This window comes from Python bivittatus, unplaced genomic scaffold (genome assembly GCF_059951505.1).
Source record: "Python bivittatus isolate LINGU-HERP-01145 unplaced genomic scaffold, Pbiv_v1 ctg000700_np1212, whole genome shotgun sequence".
NCBI classification, from domain to species: Eukaryota; Metazoa; Chordata; class Lepidosauria; order Squamata; family Pythonidae; genus Python; species Python bivittatus.
In genome coordinates this window covers 76493582-76508527 of record NW_028277098.1, presented here as the reverse complement: position 1 = coordinate 76508527, position 14946 = coordinate 76493582, and the positions used below count along the sequence as shown (strand labels likewise).

Here is a 14946-nt window from a genome sequence, read left to right as displayed (position 1 = left end):
TAAACATCTTGATACCTGTGCATATACTCCCCCCTCCCATGTCATTGAGCATGGGCAGAATATTCTCTTCACAGAATCCTGGGGAAGAGTTCTTTATATTTGTGATTAGAAAACAAAGTGGAACCCCGGATTCTGGCTTTGAAGGGAAGCTTCTCACATGTACTGAGTATATTTATGGCCCCTAGCTACTGAGAATGCTACTCCCCCCTTTATTCTGAGAACAACCTGAGGTAGATTAGGCAAAGTAATTATGCCAAGAACACTTAATAGCTTAGAAATTAAACATTAATCTTTGCTGAATTCTTCTAAACACCATCTACCATTGTAAGAGCTTGAAAAGTGCAGGCCTTTCAACTGCCTTATATAATTAGCTTTCTGCTTTCTAATAAAGGCTGAGATCCCTTCTGCCTTTTCAGTGGTCAATCCAACAGCTCATTGGTGCTACACATCAGTTTAGCTGAATTTCCAACCCCTTTCTTTTATCCTTTGTTCACTTCTTTCTTCCTTTAAGGTATTCCAGAGAGGTTGGGAATTGCCTATGTAGGGTTGGTTGGTTGTTCTTGTAACTCTCAAAACGTTCTTACAAAAATGAATCCTGATGACCTACAGTCCTCGCTTACCGACTGCCTTGTGCAGCAACTGTTCAAAGATATGACGGTGCCAAAAAATAACTTTGCAAGCAATCCTCGCATTTATGACCATTGCAGCATCCCAGTCACATGATTGCCATTCATGTACTTCGCAACCAATGCACATTTTCACTTGTGACAAGCAGAGTTAACACCATACAGTATGGGAGGTGGAAGTAAAAAAATCCTAAGTCATGATCATGTGATTTTCCCCTTCCCGACTGAGTCGCTGGTCCCAATTGTGATTGCTAAGCAAGGACTACCTGTAGTAACTTGAAATGTGACAACTATGACCTTGCCAGATGGACATTTCAAACTGATCAAATCAGTGCCATTTACCATTTTGGCTTCAGTTTTTCAGCAGCTGTATTATATATTCCAGGAAAATAATTGGGTTGGTTAAAAACACAGTTCTTGATTTGGCAAAGTTTTGAGCAGCTAAAATGATCAAGGCTGCCTTTTCTTAGTAAGCCTCAGCAGGTCTGAAGCTAAGCAAGGCTGGGCCTGATGAGTATTTGGATGGGAGTTCTCCAGGAAACACCCAGGCTGTAGATGAGATCGGACATTTGAAAAACATTTTAAAAGGCATCAGTGACAAATCATTTAAGAACTTTTGCCAAGAAAACGATGCCCATGAAGTCACCAGGAGTTAAGCTTGACTTGAAGGAGACTTGACTTTCTGTCCCTGTTTTTTCCTACTGCTGGCAAAATTAGAGGATGGGGTTTGCTAGTTTCTCTGAAATTAGAAAGCTGGCAGGCCTCTTGTTTGAGGAGGGAGCCACCTAGTGATTGCACAGCAGCATCACTAATTGCAGGATAAATCTGGAAAGACAGGCACCTGCTTTTAGGGCTAACAGCCACACCACTGTTTGGTAGATCGCTAGGGCTGCACTTAACTGTAATTTCACTTCCATTTCCATTTAGTTCACACATCATTAATACGGCTAGTCTTGAATAATGGATTTCAGTTTTGCCTTCTGTCGCATTGAAAATTACAACTTTTGGAGAAGATAGGCAGCTCTAGACCTTCATTAAACATGAGTGAAAATAAAATCGCCTTAAGTCTATTCTTAAACTGCCCCCTTTTATTACTGAATATTGTTTGGTTTGATTGGGATTGTAGGTACAATATTCATGCCTTATTGAGAGTTAGAAAATATGCAGTTGAAGCTACTTTATATTAAAAATGCATGCATCATGCATCTACTGTAGAAAAACCTTCCTTTGAACTTTGTATTTTTACTAACAGTATTAGACTGAATTGGCTTGCTATAGCCATGTATTAAGAAATCAAAAGTTTGCTAATTTTAATAGGGGACATATTAAGTAGCGTTCTCCTGAGCTCGTACCTCACATATGATCTGGAGACTTGGTTGCTCTCTGGCATATACTGGGGAATATAGAATAGAAAATAAAGCAAGAGGAAGACCGCCTACGTATGTTGAATGTAGCTCATATTTTAATTTTTGGCTGGGCTATTCATCTTTGGAGGTTAAAGATGTCTGTCCAACTGTACGGGGACTAACAGATTGGAGTTCCCTTTCCTACTGGAATGCACTATTATAGTTTCATGGCACTTCCATTTTGTGTGTGTGTACCTTGTACAGAAAGGATTTCTTCACTTTACAGTAGTTGACTTAATGACCAACAAATTGTCTTCCATATCCACTGACAACAGGAAACAATAATGGAAGGGTGTGATTGAAAGGCTGCACCAAATACTGTAAATAGATTGCTTGTCAGAGGAATACTGCAATTAGCATGAAATTCAAGGAGAAAAAGCATGAGAAATCTTTATTGAAATCAACACACAAAGGTTTCCTTGATTATTTTAATTTGTTTCAAAAGAAACAAGTAAGTGCAAAATAAAATGAAGACAAAAGGGAAGACTGATTTAGTTGTTACAAGTACTTTGGACAAACTTATTTAGTTATATACCTGCTAAAGAAACCTATCCATCTTTGACCCTTTAATCTTTTTAATTTCATTTTTTGTCTTCTCCATGGAGTAACACTTGAGTCATTTGAACAGACTTCTTGAATCTTCAATATTTCAAGAAAGGAATCTCTCTCAGACATTATTATCATGGACAAAAATGAACTACCATCAGCTTTTGAAAGGCATTAAATAAAAATATATACTTAAGTAGAAGGAATGTAGGTCAGTTGGAGAAGTTTTCATTCTGTTGGATTCTGAATGACAATCAGGAAATAGTCCTTATCTGCAAAAATATAAAGCAATTATTTTTCAATATTTGGTTGTTAATGTTAACTCATAAATAACTCTTCTGTGTCATAGCATGGTACATTATATCACATGCTTTATAGGCAGAAAATATTAGGTGCCTTCCTGGCATTATCAGTTAAAAAGAAACTTGGTTAGTGGCACATGCTGAAAAGGACTCTTCATGAGGTTTTGCGAATACACTACTAGCTGGAAAAAACAATACTGGACAAAACAGATCATACATGCTATTTCCTTTTTGGAAGCACAGTTATATAGAGTATAGAAAGGGAGCAAGATATAGTAGGCCAAAGAAATAAAGGCACAAGAAAAGGCTGAACATGAAGAAACGTGAAATCAATAAACTACATAGGATATTTGCTCAAATATTACTAACATTAGAGTTGTCAAAATAGATCAGGCCAAAAGCCATCTACTGCATCATTGTTTTCTGAAATGAAGCATGGTTAGGCTTGGCCTATATCTGGAAAGATCATTTAGAACCCATTCTGACCTGCATCTTTTGAAGAAAAACTGTGGTACAGAGATAGATTGCCTATTGCTGCTATATTTGGAGACAACTCTACCAGAGGCTCAGAAAGAGCTTTTTTTTCCTTTTAATTTTACCTGGTGCAACCATGATCTCATTTTTCTTGGAGCGAATCCGCAGGAATGTGAGATCATTCTGGGGATCGATGTCTCGCACAGTGCCCCTGGCCTTCATTATTAAGTTGTGCATTAAACCTGCATACTGTACTGTAGAAGAGTTGTCCATGGTGCTTTTGATGGGAATACCTGCAGAATGCAAAAGGAGTCTTTGGATAATTATATAATACATAACTTGATCAAAATATCTTGAGATCTTCATTCCTTACTGAACAGTTTTGATATAAAATCCTGTTACTTCACATGACAGCTTTTATCTCAACAAACTGGAATTTGCAGAGCAATCCTGTTCAGTATTTTTCTTATACAGATCCTCTGCTGCTACTCTGAGGTTCTTTATGACCTCTTAAAGTACCATAAGCCTTATGGTGGGGTGATTTTCAATGGATGAGCATTCTGGGGAAGAGGAACAATGAGTTGCATTTTCTCCATTTGCCCACTAACTGCACTGTGGCAACAGTTTTATAGCTCCTTCCAGCCTAATGAGCATCAACAACCTTTTATCTGAGGATCACAAAGATCTTTTTTAATTGAGGAATGATTCACTTCCATCATCCTGTGTCATGAAGAGCAGACACCAAAGTTAGCCCCCCAGATGTGCTTTTTTAAATTTGTTTGATTAGATCTGGAGGCCACTGTGAGACTAGGCTGAAGCAGCCATAACCTAAAGATGAAGCAGGCATGTAAGCAGAGAGGACAAAAGCCAGGAAACTTATCTATGAGATCCCTTCAGGGAGGTAGATAAGAAGGAAGCAAGTCATTAAGAAAAAAAACAAAGGACCTGAACCAGAAAAAGGAAGTTGGGCCTGAGCACATGGAAACCCTTACCCCAATCCCATCAACTTGTAAATCAACCCAGCGAGGACTTTTGGGGATAAAAGGGGTCCCAAAACCTGCCCACTCTGAGTCGTCTGAGTCACCTTTGGATCCAGACTTGGCAGCTGCTGTCCCTCTAGCTAGTGCCTGGCAGCCTAGTTGGATAAGTGTGGATGAGCGTGTGTGTGTATGTGTGTGTATGAGAAAGAGCAAATGTACCTTGCAACCAGTAAAGTTTGCTGTTACTTTAAATTCACTGGGTCTCCGTGTATTACAAAGAACCTCTTGTGCCTCAGTGTTCGGTTGGAAGTGATTTGTGTGTATCCCTAATTATTTCCTGGCTGTTGACCAGGCCTGTGTGTCTGTCTGCTCCAGCTGCACCTATCTGGAAAACCCAGGTAGAAAGTAAGGGGGGCTGACAAGATCCACATGCCTCAACAGGCTGTGAGCGTGTGAGTGAGTGACCATAAACCGAACCTGGGAGCAGCATGTGTAACACCACCCAACTCCCAGATGACTCTGGGCAGCTTACATCCAAGGATGTAAGACATGACACAGTGCTTTGTTTTAGTACTGTTTGTTTAACCAGAGTCTCTTCATATATTAGTAAAATTTAAATCACTCAGATCACCTTGTAAGTCACAGTACTGCAGAATTACATATAACTCTAAAGGATTCATAAACTTTCTCTCACCACTATATGCATATTTAGTGCACATGCTCTCTACATACACAAATATATATGCTGGGATCTTATTATTTGCATCTTTGTAAAAATGCATTGCTATTTATTACAATATTTTAGTGGAATTATCATCATAAACATTTGAATAAGTGCATGGATCATCTGATATATAAAGTGTACTAGGAGAAGGGATAGAACGTGTGAATTCTATATTGAGCAATGCCATTTAGCATTGTGCTTTTATTTTATTTTTTGCCAAAAAGAAGCTAATATTCTTATTTTGGGCCTATCCAGAGCCTTGGGATAGAGGATTCTTGTGGTTAAAAGCTGTACCCCATTAATTGTCCCAGAAGTGCAATCAATGTCTATTATTTTCCAAGTAAGGCTATATCATGTTTAAGATCATAGCAGTATGATCTGGCCTAAAAAACAGAATAAAAGATCTGCAGCAATTGAATGAATGTATGCAATTAGCTGAATATAAGTAACAGACAGCAGGGGGGTGGGAGGTTCAAAAAATGTTACAGAACCAATGGGATGGTTGTGATGGTTTTTACTTTGGCTGCTGATTTGTATTTATTGTGATATTATTGTTATGTTAAGTTCTTAACTGTTCACCACCCAGAGTCCTGAGTTTGAAATCAGTAGACATAAAAATTGAAATACAGGTAGTATGTAATTACCATTCATTTAGCGACTATCCAAAGTTACGACGGTGCTAAAAAGTGACTTACAACTGGTCCTTGCACTTATGACTGTCTCAGCATCACTGTGGTCACGTGATCATGATTCAAGCACTTGGCAACTGTCACACAGTTATGATTGTTGCAATGTCCTGTGGTTACATGATCGCCATTTGCAACCTTCCCAGCTGGCTTCTGACAAGCAAAGTCAATGGGGAAGTTGGCAGGGAAGGTCGTAAGTCACAGTTACATGATGTCTCACTTAATGACCACACCACTTAACGATGAATTTTCCAGTCCTTATTGTGGTTGCAAGTCAAGGACTACTTGTAAACGAACAAGCATACATGCCAGTTTCACAAATATGATAGCATTCTAAAACTAGCAGACAATGGTGCTTTTGCAACACATTGGCTAACATGCTCAGCTTAGACTAAGTGAGTGCCTAGAGATGTTTTCTCTCTTAGCCTCAACTTTCCAGCCATAAAATAAATCCTTAAAAAAAATGAAAGGCAGAAAAAATTTATACAGTATGTTATACAAGTAAGAAATAATACCTTAAATTTCTAAAATAAGTTTTTAAGTTAGGACATTTAAAATCCCAATCAACTGTGGCTGTTACTGTTATAAAAGAACTGGCACATAGCAAGCATATATGCAGACTAATCATTTCAGATTTAGTATGCATCTCTTCATTAAAGATGGATAGATACATCTGCCTCATTATATTAAGGCCAATGAAGGCCAAACAGTACATCGCGATTCATTGTAGACTTATCACACAGAGAGAAGGGATGCTTAATTCTCTTCCTAAACTGGAAATGCTTCTGCAAGTTCCATGAGAACAGCATACAGCCATATATGAGTTTATAGCTGGGGTGGGGGAGGGATGGAGCAAGAGATTATAGCAGTGTTTCTCAACCTCAACTTTAAAAAGGATGGACTTCAACTCCCAGAATTCCTCAGCCAGCACACTGTTGAGAAATGCTAGATTATACAATGAAGGAAATCTACTATTGTGCACCCTGTCTTTGTATTTTTTGTTCCTTGGAATTGAAGTTACAGTAATGTAATTTAAGGAGCTATTTAGGGATCCATGATTTTGCTACCAGTCACACTATAAATCCAAGACTGCAAAATCCTAGTAGAACCTTATAGGCCATAGAATAGAATGCTTTCAGGGAAAGGGCTACAGAATTAAGAATCCACCTTGCAAATGTTTTACATACACATAGATCAATTCTTAGCTATTTTGAATGGTTCTTGAAGAGCTAGATGTTCTAGATTGCTTGCTTGCTATCTATTGCTTGCTTAACAAATAAATATCAATACATTGCTTAATTAATAAATATAAACAAATACTGTTATTTATTAAGCAGAACTATTTGGCCACCCATCTTAACCAAATACAGTACCAATTTATTTGGCTTGTATGCTTTTGAATCAACAGACACCCATCTTATTTTACAGTTTATTATAGTTATTGTATGTTGTGCTGCTTTCATAACTTGGATCTTTACACTTCACTGATTTTAAAATGCTACTTTGGCCACTGTATTGAGGAGGCTTTGTTTCAAAAGGCTGCAATAAAACAATTTTAATAAATTAAAATCAGAAAGTTTATCACAATTTCTAGAAGAAGATACTAAATTAATGCACACTGTTCCATTAATAATCAGAGATAGCACAATCTCAAAATATTGTCAAGGCTTTTGATTTAATGGGACTTGCTTCCATCTTAATAGCCATGTAATTTCAGTCTTAGCATCTTAATACATACCTGAATGCCCAAGTGTCTTCCAACCCTAAACAACATTGCTTATGTGCTACCAAAGGGCAGATTTCATTCACGTCAACTTTACTGGCACCATACCTTCTGAATTCACAATAATAATTCCTTGGACTCCCTTTTGACTCTGGATTCGCTTCAGTGTTTCCTCTACCTCAGCCTGGAAGAAAAGAAAATCAACACATCTTGAAATATGCAATTTTGTTTCTGAATAGCACTCTGTGCTAAGGCATCTAGACCCAGAAAAAGGCTACAAGGATTCGAATAGACATTTCTTACACACTAAGCAAAATGCACAGCTATTTTGGGCACTGTCATATCAATGTTTGCTTTTCTTAAACCCATAATTTTCCTCCCATCATTTGGAAATAAGCTGTTGGAAGCCAGACATTTGTTTCCTGTATGTTTCTGGTAGCTTTTCATATTCCATTCACACCGCATAGCCTATGGATAGTGGTAAAATCCTGCCTGCCTACAATTTCCCTCTCTCTCACATTATAAGGATCTTTTCACACACAATCTTCTATATGGGGATAATTTCTATCTGAGAAAGCATTTGCAGGATGCAACTTTGGAAATGGAGTGCAAATATTTAAATACTGATTTGAACACACAATGGCAAAGCCAACATGTGGAGCATCAGGGCGTTAGTGGCAATGACATGCTGACACAGATGAAATCTAAAAACCTTTATTGGGATGATGCTATGCTTAGGAGACAATAGTAGAGCATATATGTAGCTCAGGGTTGAACGGTTGGGTTCTTGATGCTCTCTGAGCTTGGTTGTTTTCCTGCAGATGTTTCATTACTAGGCTAGGTAACATCATCAGTGCCTGAGATCCCAAATATTGATGATGCTAGCCTGGTATTGAAACACCTGCAGAAAAACAACCAAGTTCAGAGAACACCAAGAACCCAGCTTAGAAGTAGCAAGAACACTGGGGGAAGTAAAATGTAATGCTTTTAATTCTTTATATTTAGAGAAGTTAAAGCTAAATATAATCGAACACATACCTTGAACTTCAAGAAAGCAGATTTAATAAACTCAGAGCAATGGTAAGTATAATTCCACAATAAGATAATGGGACAAGGTGAACAAGAATTTCTTTTTAAAAAAGGAAATACTAACAATATGATTGCCAATAATTCCAATGAAGAAAAAATGAAGAACAGGAATGTGACTACAAAAAAAGCTTAGGGAAGATTTGAAAACCAAAAGGGACATACACAGGAAGTAGAAAGAAGGACAGGTCACTAAGGAAAAGGTAGCCCCAAACTCTAAAGAGTATCAGGAAAGTGAAAACTCAAAATGAGCTGAGGTTGGGGATGGATGCTAAGAACATTTAAAAAATGGCATGTTCAGAAATGTTCAGAGAATGACATACCAGCTGCTTAGTAAAAATGACAAAAGGTAACAAAGAAAAGGCAAAACTATGCCATCCCTAGATTGCAGTGTTTCTCAACCTCAGCAACTTTAAGATATGTGGACTTCAGTGCCCAGAATTCCCCAGGCACCCATGCTGGCTGGGGAATTCTGGGAGTTGAAGTCCACATATCTTAAAGTTGCTGAGGTTGAGAAACACTGCTATATTGGCTCAGAGGATATATATTCCACCCGGCACTTGGAAAGGGCTGGTTGAAGGAACAGGATTCCAGCTCAAGCTTGGGAGAAACATAGCCAGGGAAACCTACTGATGTTGAAGAAATCCAGATCTCTAGGGCCAAAAGGATTATATTCTAGATTCTAAGGGAACCTGTCAACAGCCTGGCTGAACTCTAACCCTGTTATTATCCTGTCTTGGGCTCAGTACTCATCAATGTTTTTATTAATGGCCTTGATGGAGAGATGGAGGGACTGCTTGTCAAATTGTAAAGCTAACACTTTAGAAAAATAAAAATAAGTTCAAAATTATCTTAGGTTAGTGTAGTAAGCTGAAAATAAACAATACAGTTCAACTAAAACAAAGTTCTTCACTTAAAAAAAAAAAAAGACACCCAGGTACAGGTAAAGGATCAGGATACCTGGCTTGATAACAGTGCATGAGAAGAAATTCTTGGAACTGTAGTTGATCACAAGCTTAATGAGAATCAGTATAATGATGTGGCTGCTAAAAAGGCTAGATCAATAATCATTTTTAAAATCACAGGAAGTAATTGTTCCATTATATTCTGCATTGGTCAGACCCCATTTTGAATTCTGTATCTGGTATTGGGCAACTTATTTTAAGAAATATTCTGAGATACAGAACAGATGCAAGAAGAGGGCTACACCAATGCTCCGGGGACTGAAAACTGAATCTTACAAAAGGAGGGTGTGTTTAGTCTCATGAAAAGATGAATTATAGCACTTTTCAAGTATATGAAGGACAAAAGACTAGTTGGCCATTGTTCCAGAGCGCAGGATAGAGAATAATAAATTTAATTTAGAGAAAGGCCAGTTCAGAATGAATGTATTAGAAAAACTTCCCAACACCCAAAGACAGATGTTCGACTGGGGAACCAACTACCTAGCAAGGAGATACTTTCCACTTTACTGGATATATTCAATCAGTGGATGAACAGCCATATCTTAGGAATATTTTAATTTGGATTCCTTCACTGAGCAGTGGATGGCCTAAATTGCGCTTTTTAGCAGACAATTTTGTTTTGATAAAAACACCTCTGTTAAGCAATCTGCTTAACTATAGGAGCCTCTTAGTTACTTATTAAATGTACAAATAAAGGGGAGCAACTACAACTAATTCCAAAGACCAGGCAGATCCTGGGAGAGTTAAGTAAATCCATTATCAACGAAGAGAGAGTTCGGTAGACAATCCAAACATATAGAGACACAGCCAAAGCCTCCTTTCCCCTATAAAGGGATAATGGCAGGCTACCTCTGAGGAATACAACTTCTTTTGCAAATTAAGTGCTACAGTATAATTCAAGAGGTGAAGCAACTGTGTTTGTTGATAGAAATATAAAAAGCACATCACACTTCATCCTAGTTTCGAATTATACTTTCTGTTCTCTCATTAAAAAGATAAGTACAGTGCAAACTATAATACACCAAATTAGTGAGACAAACTTCTCTAGTCATTAACCAAAGGTGGAAAACAAGGTTCAACTGAATGAAATATTGTGCTCATTTATTCTGCTACTTTAAAAAAAGTCAGCATGGTAAACCAACTCTTTTCCATAATTACACCCATGTTTTGGAACTTCTTGTGAAGGGAGATTAAGTTAGTTCACTTGTGCTTCCACCAATAAGCAAAGAAGTTCTTATTTGGGCAAGTATTTGACTTCTGAGGCTGTTGCATGGGCTGGCTGGCCTGCCTTCTGAAGTGCTTTAAGTGCCAGTCCTACCACATCTGGTGAGATATTCACATGGTCACAAGATGGCAGCACCCAGGAAACACCAGCTTTGCTGCCTCCTAGTGGTCATGAGGACTTTTGAAGCCTCCATGCAATAGCTCTATTAAATACATTTTACTTGGTTTATTTTCTTACAATCTTTACAATGATTTATTGATGCCACTTAAAAACATGACAGAAATTCACTTGAAAAAGCAGGATATACATTTAGCAAATAAACTCTTTTTTTTAAATAAGAATTCACGCAGCTAAAGACAATGCTGGTTAATGCATTGTAAGATTACTGCTTCTGTTCTCTACTTTAGGCTATAATGTAGTGGTGAATCAAGGGTGAAACTGAGTTCACCTTGCACCAGGACACAGAGATAAAGAGAAGCAAATTTGCTAGACTGGGACTCTGCAAGCACAGAGGCTTAGATCATTTTGAACATATAAAAGGGCAATTGAAATCTGTGGCAAAATGTCATAGGAAGCATATCCTTCTTCTAAAAAGAGTGCTTCATTCAACCAGACAAGCAAAACATTACATTAATACTACCGGAAGCTGTTTTTTTAATTGTGCCATTACCCGCCTAATTCATGGAATTTTACAGCCTGTAGCAGACACTGTTTTCCATTAGAACCTGTGTTGTCCAACGACTCCTATCTTTTTTCCTTTCCAAAAATAAACCATTAAGGAAAGGAAGCCAGAATAGTGCCACAATGTCTTTCTGATTAGTAGTAGTGTGAGGACTTGTTTCTCTGGAAACACCCATTCTATAAGATATTGTGGACAATTTATTCTCACTGAAATATCTTTGAGTTTTGGTTCTCTCAAAGAAATCTTTGAGGAGAGCTATTTCTGCAAACTAGAAACCTCAAGCATGCCAGTGACTCCCTATTCTTTTTGCTCTGGGTTCAATATTAGCAAGGGTCAACATCATACTGGTTCTAAGACACACTGGCAGTACGGCCACTCTTGGAAAACTGAATATAGATCTGGCTGCTTTTCAGCAAAAGGGTTCTGCAGTGTGGAAAAGTTGCTTGAAAAGGTCACAGAACTGACCAAAGGGTGGGTTTGATGAGTAAGTCACGCAAATTATATTTACATAAATGACTATGCTAGTAAATACCATGCTTTATAAACTACATTACAGCCGAGCACTAATGCCTAGCTCCTCTGTTAGCAAGCAAATTTCTTTGCAATGTTATGACAACTAGACTAGCAGTTTGATCTCCCCCCCAAAAAGGAAAGATACCAAATGGCTGAGTTCACATTGTATCCTTAACCCTAAAATTGGGGGGGGGGTGTGACAAATTAGAGTTGCTGAGTTAACAGAACATGTAAGGCGCAAACGAACAATGCCTATTATGATTCAGCATAATGGCCTGGTTCACACAGCACAATAACACAACAGCTGGACTTGTCCAACACGCAAAACCACAAAGTACCCTCAACCACATTTTATATCGGGGCAATCACGTGACCGCCGCACGTGAAACAGGGTACCAGTTCCTACATGACAGCTGGGCGTCTACATCGGACCCATCACGGCTGTTCCTTCAGGACACGACGCGTCATGAGCCAACCAGCCACATTTCGATCTCCTGGTGCGCTGTGCACAACCAGCCCTAGTGCTTAATTCACAGCGTAAACCGGAAAACTGGGCTGAGAAAACCTTAGTTAACTTAACCGTAGTTAAACGTGTTGTGCAAGCAAGCCAGACGTGAAGAGGCCAGCCAAAAGGCGTATTTCAAAAGATACGGAAAAGATCCCACCCTCTTTTTTAAGAAGATGCAAACGCGCCTTGCCTCATCCCTGGAAGCCAAAGGCTGAGCGAGGCGAAAGGGGACAGCCCAAGGCAACAGCTGCGTCCCACCCGGGGAGGCCTCCTCAGCCTTTCTTAGTCACCCCACCGCATTCCGGAAAGCCCCCGTTCCCGGCTCCTCCCGGGTCTCGAACCCACAACCAATCCGTCACTCCGTCCCTTCTCCAAATGTTAAAAAGGAAAGCAAAGGCGGCGAGCCACCCCGAGCCGTCGATCGCCCCGCCCCTCCTCACCATGTTGTAAGAAAGAAAGGAACTTGACGCTTTCTCTTAAGCCAAGTACCGCCAGCTGATTTCGCAGCCGAGTCCCCCAACTCTGCGCGCCTGCGCGCCATTCTCAGACTCTCTTAGGGGCGAGACCTAATTCAGCCAATCGTCGTAGGTGGAAGGCGGGTTCTCAAGGGTAGGTATCAAGAATAGTTTCCTAGCCCACCCTTGTATCGAAACGTTCAAAAGGGGAGGGGCTAGGGGCCGTCGTTTGAAACGCTCGACGCAAAGACGGAACTGAGAGCCAGCTAGGAACAGGGGAAAGGCTCATGTAGAAGGAGACAGCAGAACGATAAACTCAGAATAATTAGAAGATGCAATGGCGTTTTGATATCATAGCAAGCAGAGCCAGGAAGACCCAGGTTCAAAGTCCCGGGTGTGAAGCTGAATGGCTTTGGGACAGCTGCTTTCTCTTAGTAGCGTTGAGAAAATAAAATGGGGACACCTCTCTGTCAGTCAAGGGAAAGATATACTGTACCTTCGTATGGTATTTTCTAATTTATATTTCTATAAATTGCATAAAAGACAAATTAGAAACAAAGGAAAAAAAGTCACATGGTGTATCATAAATCACATGGTGGCCACCCATATTTAAAAACAAAAACAAAAATAAGCTCAACAAGCAATGAAAGAACCCCTTAAAAATAGCTGTTTCAAGCTGTTGAAGCATGCTTCAAATGGTCAAGTATGGAGGCTTCACAGATTTTTCAACACTCTTGGTGTTATTGCAGAGAAGACTGTCACTCACAGAATTGGTGTGGTTTAAAGAGAGACATAACAGAATTTGAGACTAGTATTAAAACCCACGTGCTGCTTAACATGGCCAGCAGTGATGATCTAAAGAGAGTGAGATCTATTATATATGTGATCAGGCAGATGATTTTCTGGTTTTGGAGGTTTTACTTATGCTGCTGTTTTCAAGTATTCCCAGTCTTGAAAAGGTGGGAAACATTGTTTATCCCTTTTCTAATGAAACACATTGACAATGCACTATAACTATGTTACCAGATTTGAATGTTTTGTTTCCCTTTCCTCCTACCTTTTTAGTAGTGTTTTTCAACCTTGGCAACTTTAAGATGTGTGGATTTCAACTCCCAGAATTCCCCAGCTGGCAGAGTTGAAGCCCACATTCTTAAAGTTGCCAAGGTTAAAAAACACTGAAAAAGCTGTGTTGCTGCCAATTGTCCTATGGAAGTGTCCTACTGCCCTCTATGGATTCAAGCAGAGACAAATGCTCCAGTTTTCATGGCAGATGCTTTATAATGACTGAAGTCCCAATGAGTTTTCTAGAAATGCTTCAAAGTCCAGGTCTTCACACTATGACAGGAACAGAAGAACAGCCATGTTGAATCAAAGTAGAATTCTGTGAAATCCAATATTCTGTTTCTACAGTGGCCAACTAGTGCCCCTGAGAAGCACACAAGTAGCATAAAAGCACCTTCTGCTCCTGCTCCCCAACAACTGGGATTCAAGGTAACACTGGAGGTAATATGTAATCATGATGGCTGGTAGATGCTAACAATCTTTCTTGCACAAGTTTGTTCAATCTTCTTTTAAACATGTAGAAGCTAGCAGCCATCATATCCAGGAGCCCCTTAGTTCAACTATAGACTCTGTGAAGTACTTCTCTTTATCTGTCCAGAACTTCCCATCTATAGAATTACAGAGTTGGAAGGGATCTTAGAAGGGATCTAGACCAAGCCTCTGCTCAGTGCAGAATCCACTAGAGCATCTCTGATACATGACCATCCAGCTTTTGTTCGAAGATATCTGGTGAAGGAGAACTCACCACTTCATGCCTCCCTTCACTCATCTTTTATGTACACCAAACTTGCAGAGATCTTTTAACCACTCCTCTTAGGGTTTGGTTTCCAGACCCGTCACCATACTAGTAGCCCTCCTCTGAATCTACTCGTTTGTCACTTTTTAAACAGTGGTGTCCAGAACTATTTGGACACAGTATTCTAAATAGACTGAACAAGGGCAAAATAAAGTAGAACTACTACTTTCTGTGATCTGGACTCTTA

General features: G+C 39.3%; 1 protein-coding gene across 1 annotated transcript; it reads right to left on the bottom strand.

Annotated features, from left to right (window-relative positions):
• Positions 1-2446: 2446 nt before the first annotated feature.
• On the bottom strand, positions 2447-14732 carry DYNLRB1 (dynein light chain roadblock-type 1). Its single transcript, XM_088154029.1, has 6 exons — positions 14709-14732; positions 13398-13426; positions 12604-12727; positions 7576-7651; positions 3480-3647; positions 2447-2850 (listed from the first exon to the last, which is right to left on the bottom strand). Exons 1-6 carry the CDS (start codon positions 14730-14732, stop codon positions 2807-2809), a joined length of 465 nt encoding a protein of 154 aa, XP_088010155.1. The 3' UTR covers positions 2447-2806.
• Between the last annotated feature and the right edge of the window lie 214 nt (positions 14733-14946).

What these genes read in the sequence shown, in the direction of transcription:
- DYNLRB1 (XM_088154029.1), bottom strand. Translation starts at nt 14,732, where the DNA reads ATGAGTGAAGGGAGGCATGAAGTG. An exon ending in TTAGAAAATACCATACGAAG is followed by an intron (nt 12,728 to 13,397) that starts GTACAGTATATC and finishes GGGGTGACTAAG; the next exon opens with AAAGGCTGAGGAGGCCTCCC. An exon ending in TATTATTGTGAATTCAGAAG is followed by an intron (nt 3,648 to 7,575) that starts GTATGGTGCCAG and finishes TGCATTCTGCAG; the next exon opens with GTATTCCCATCAAAAGCACC.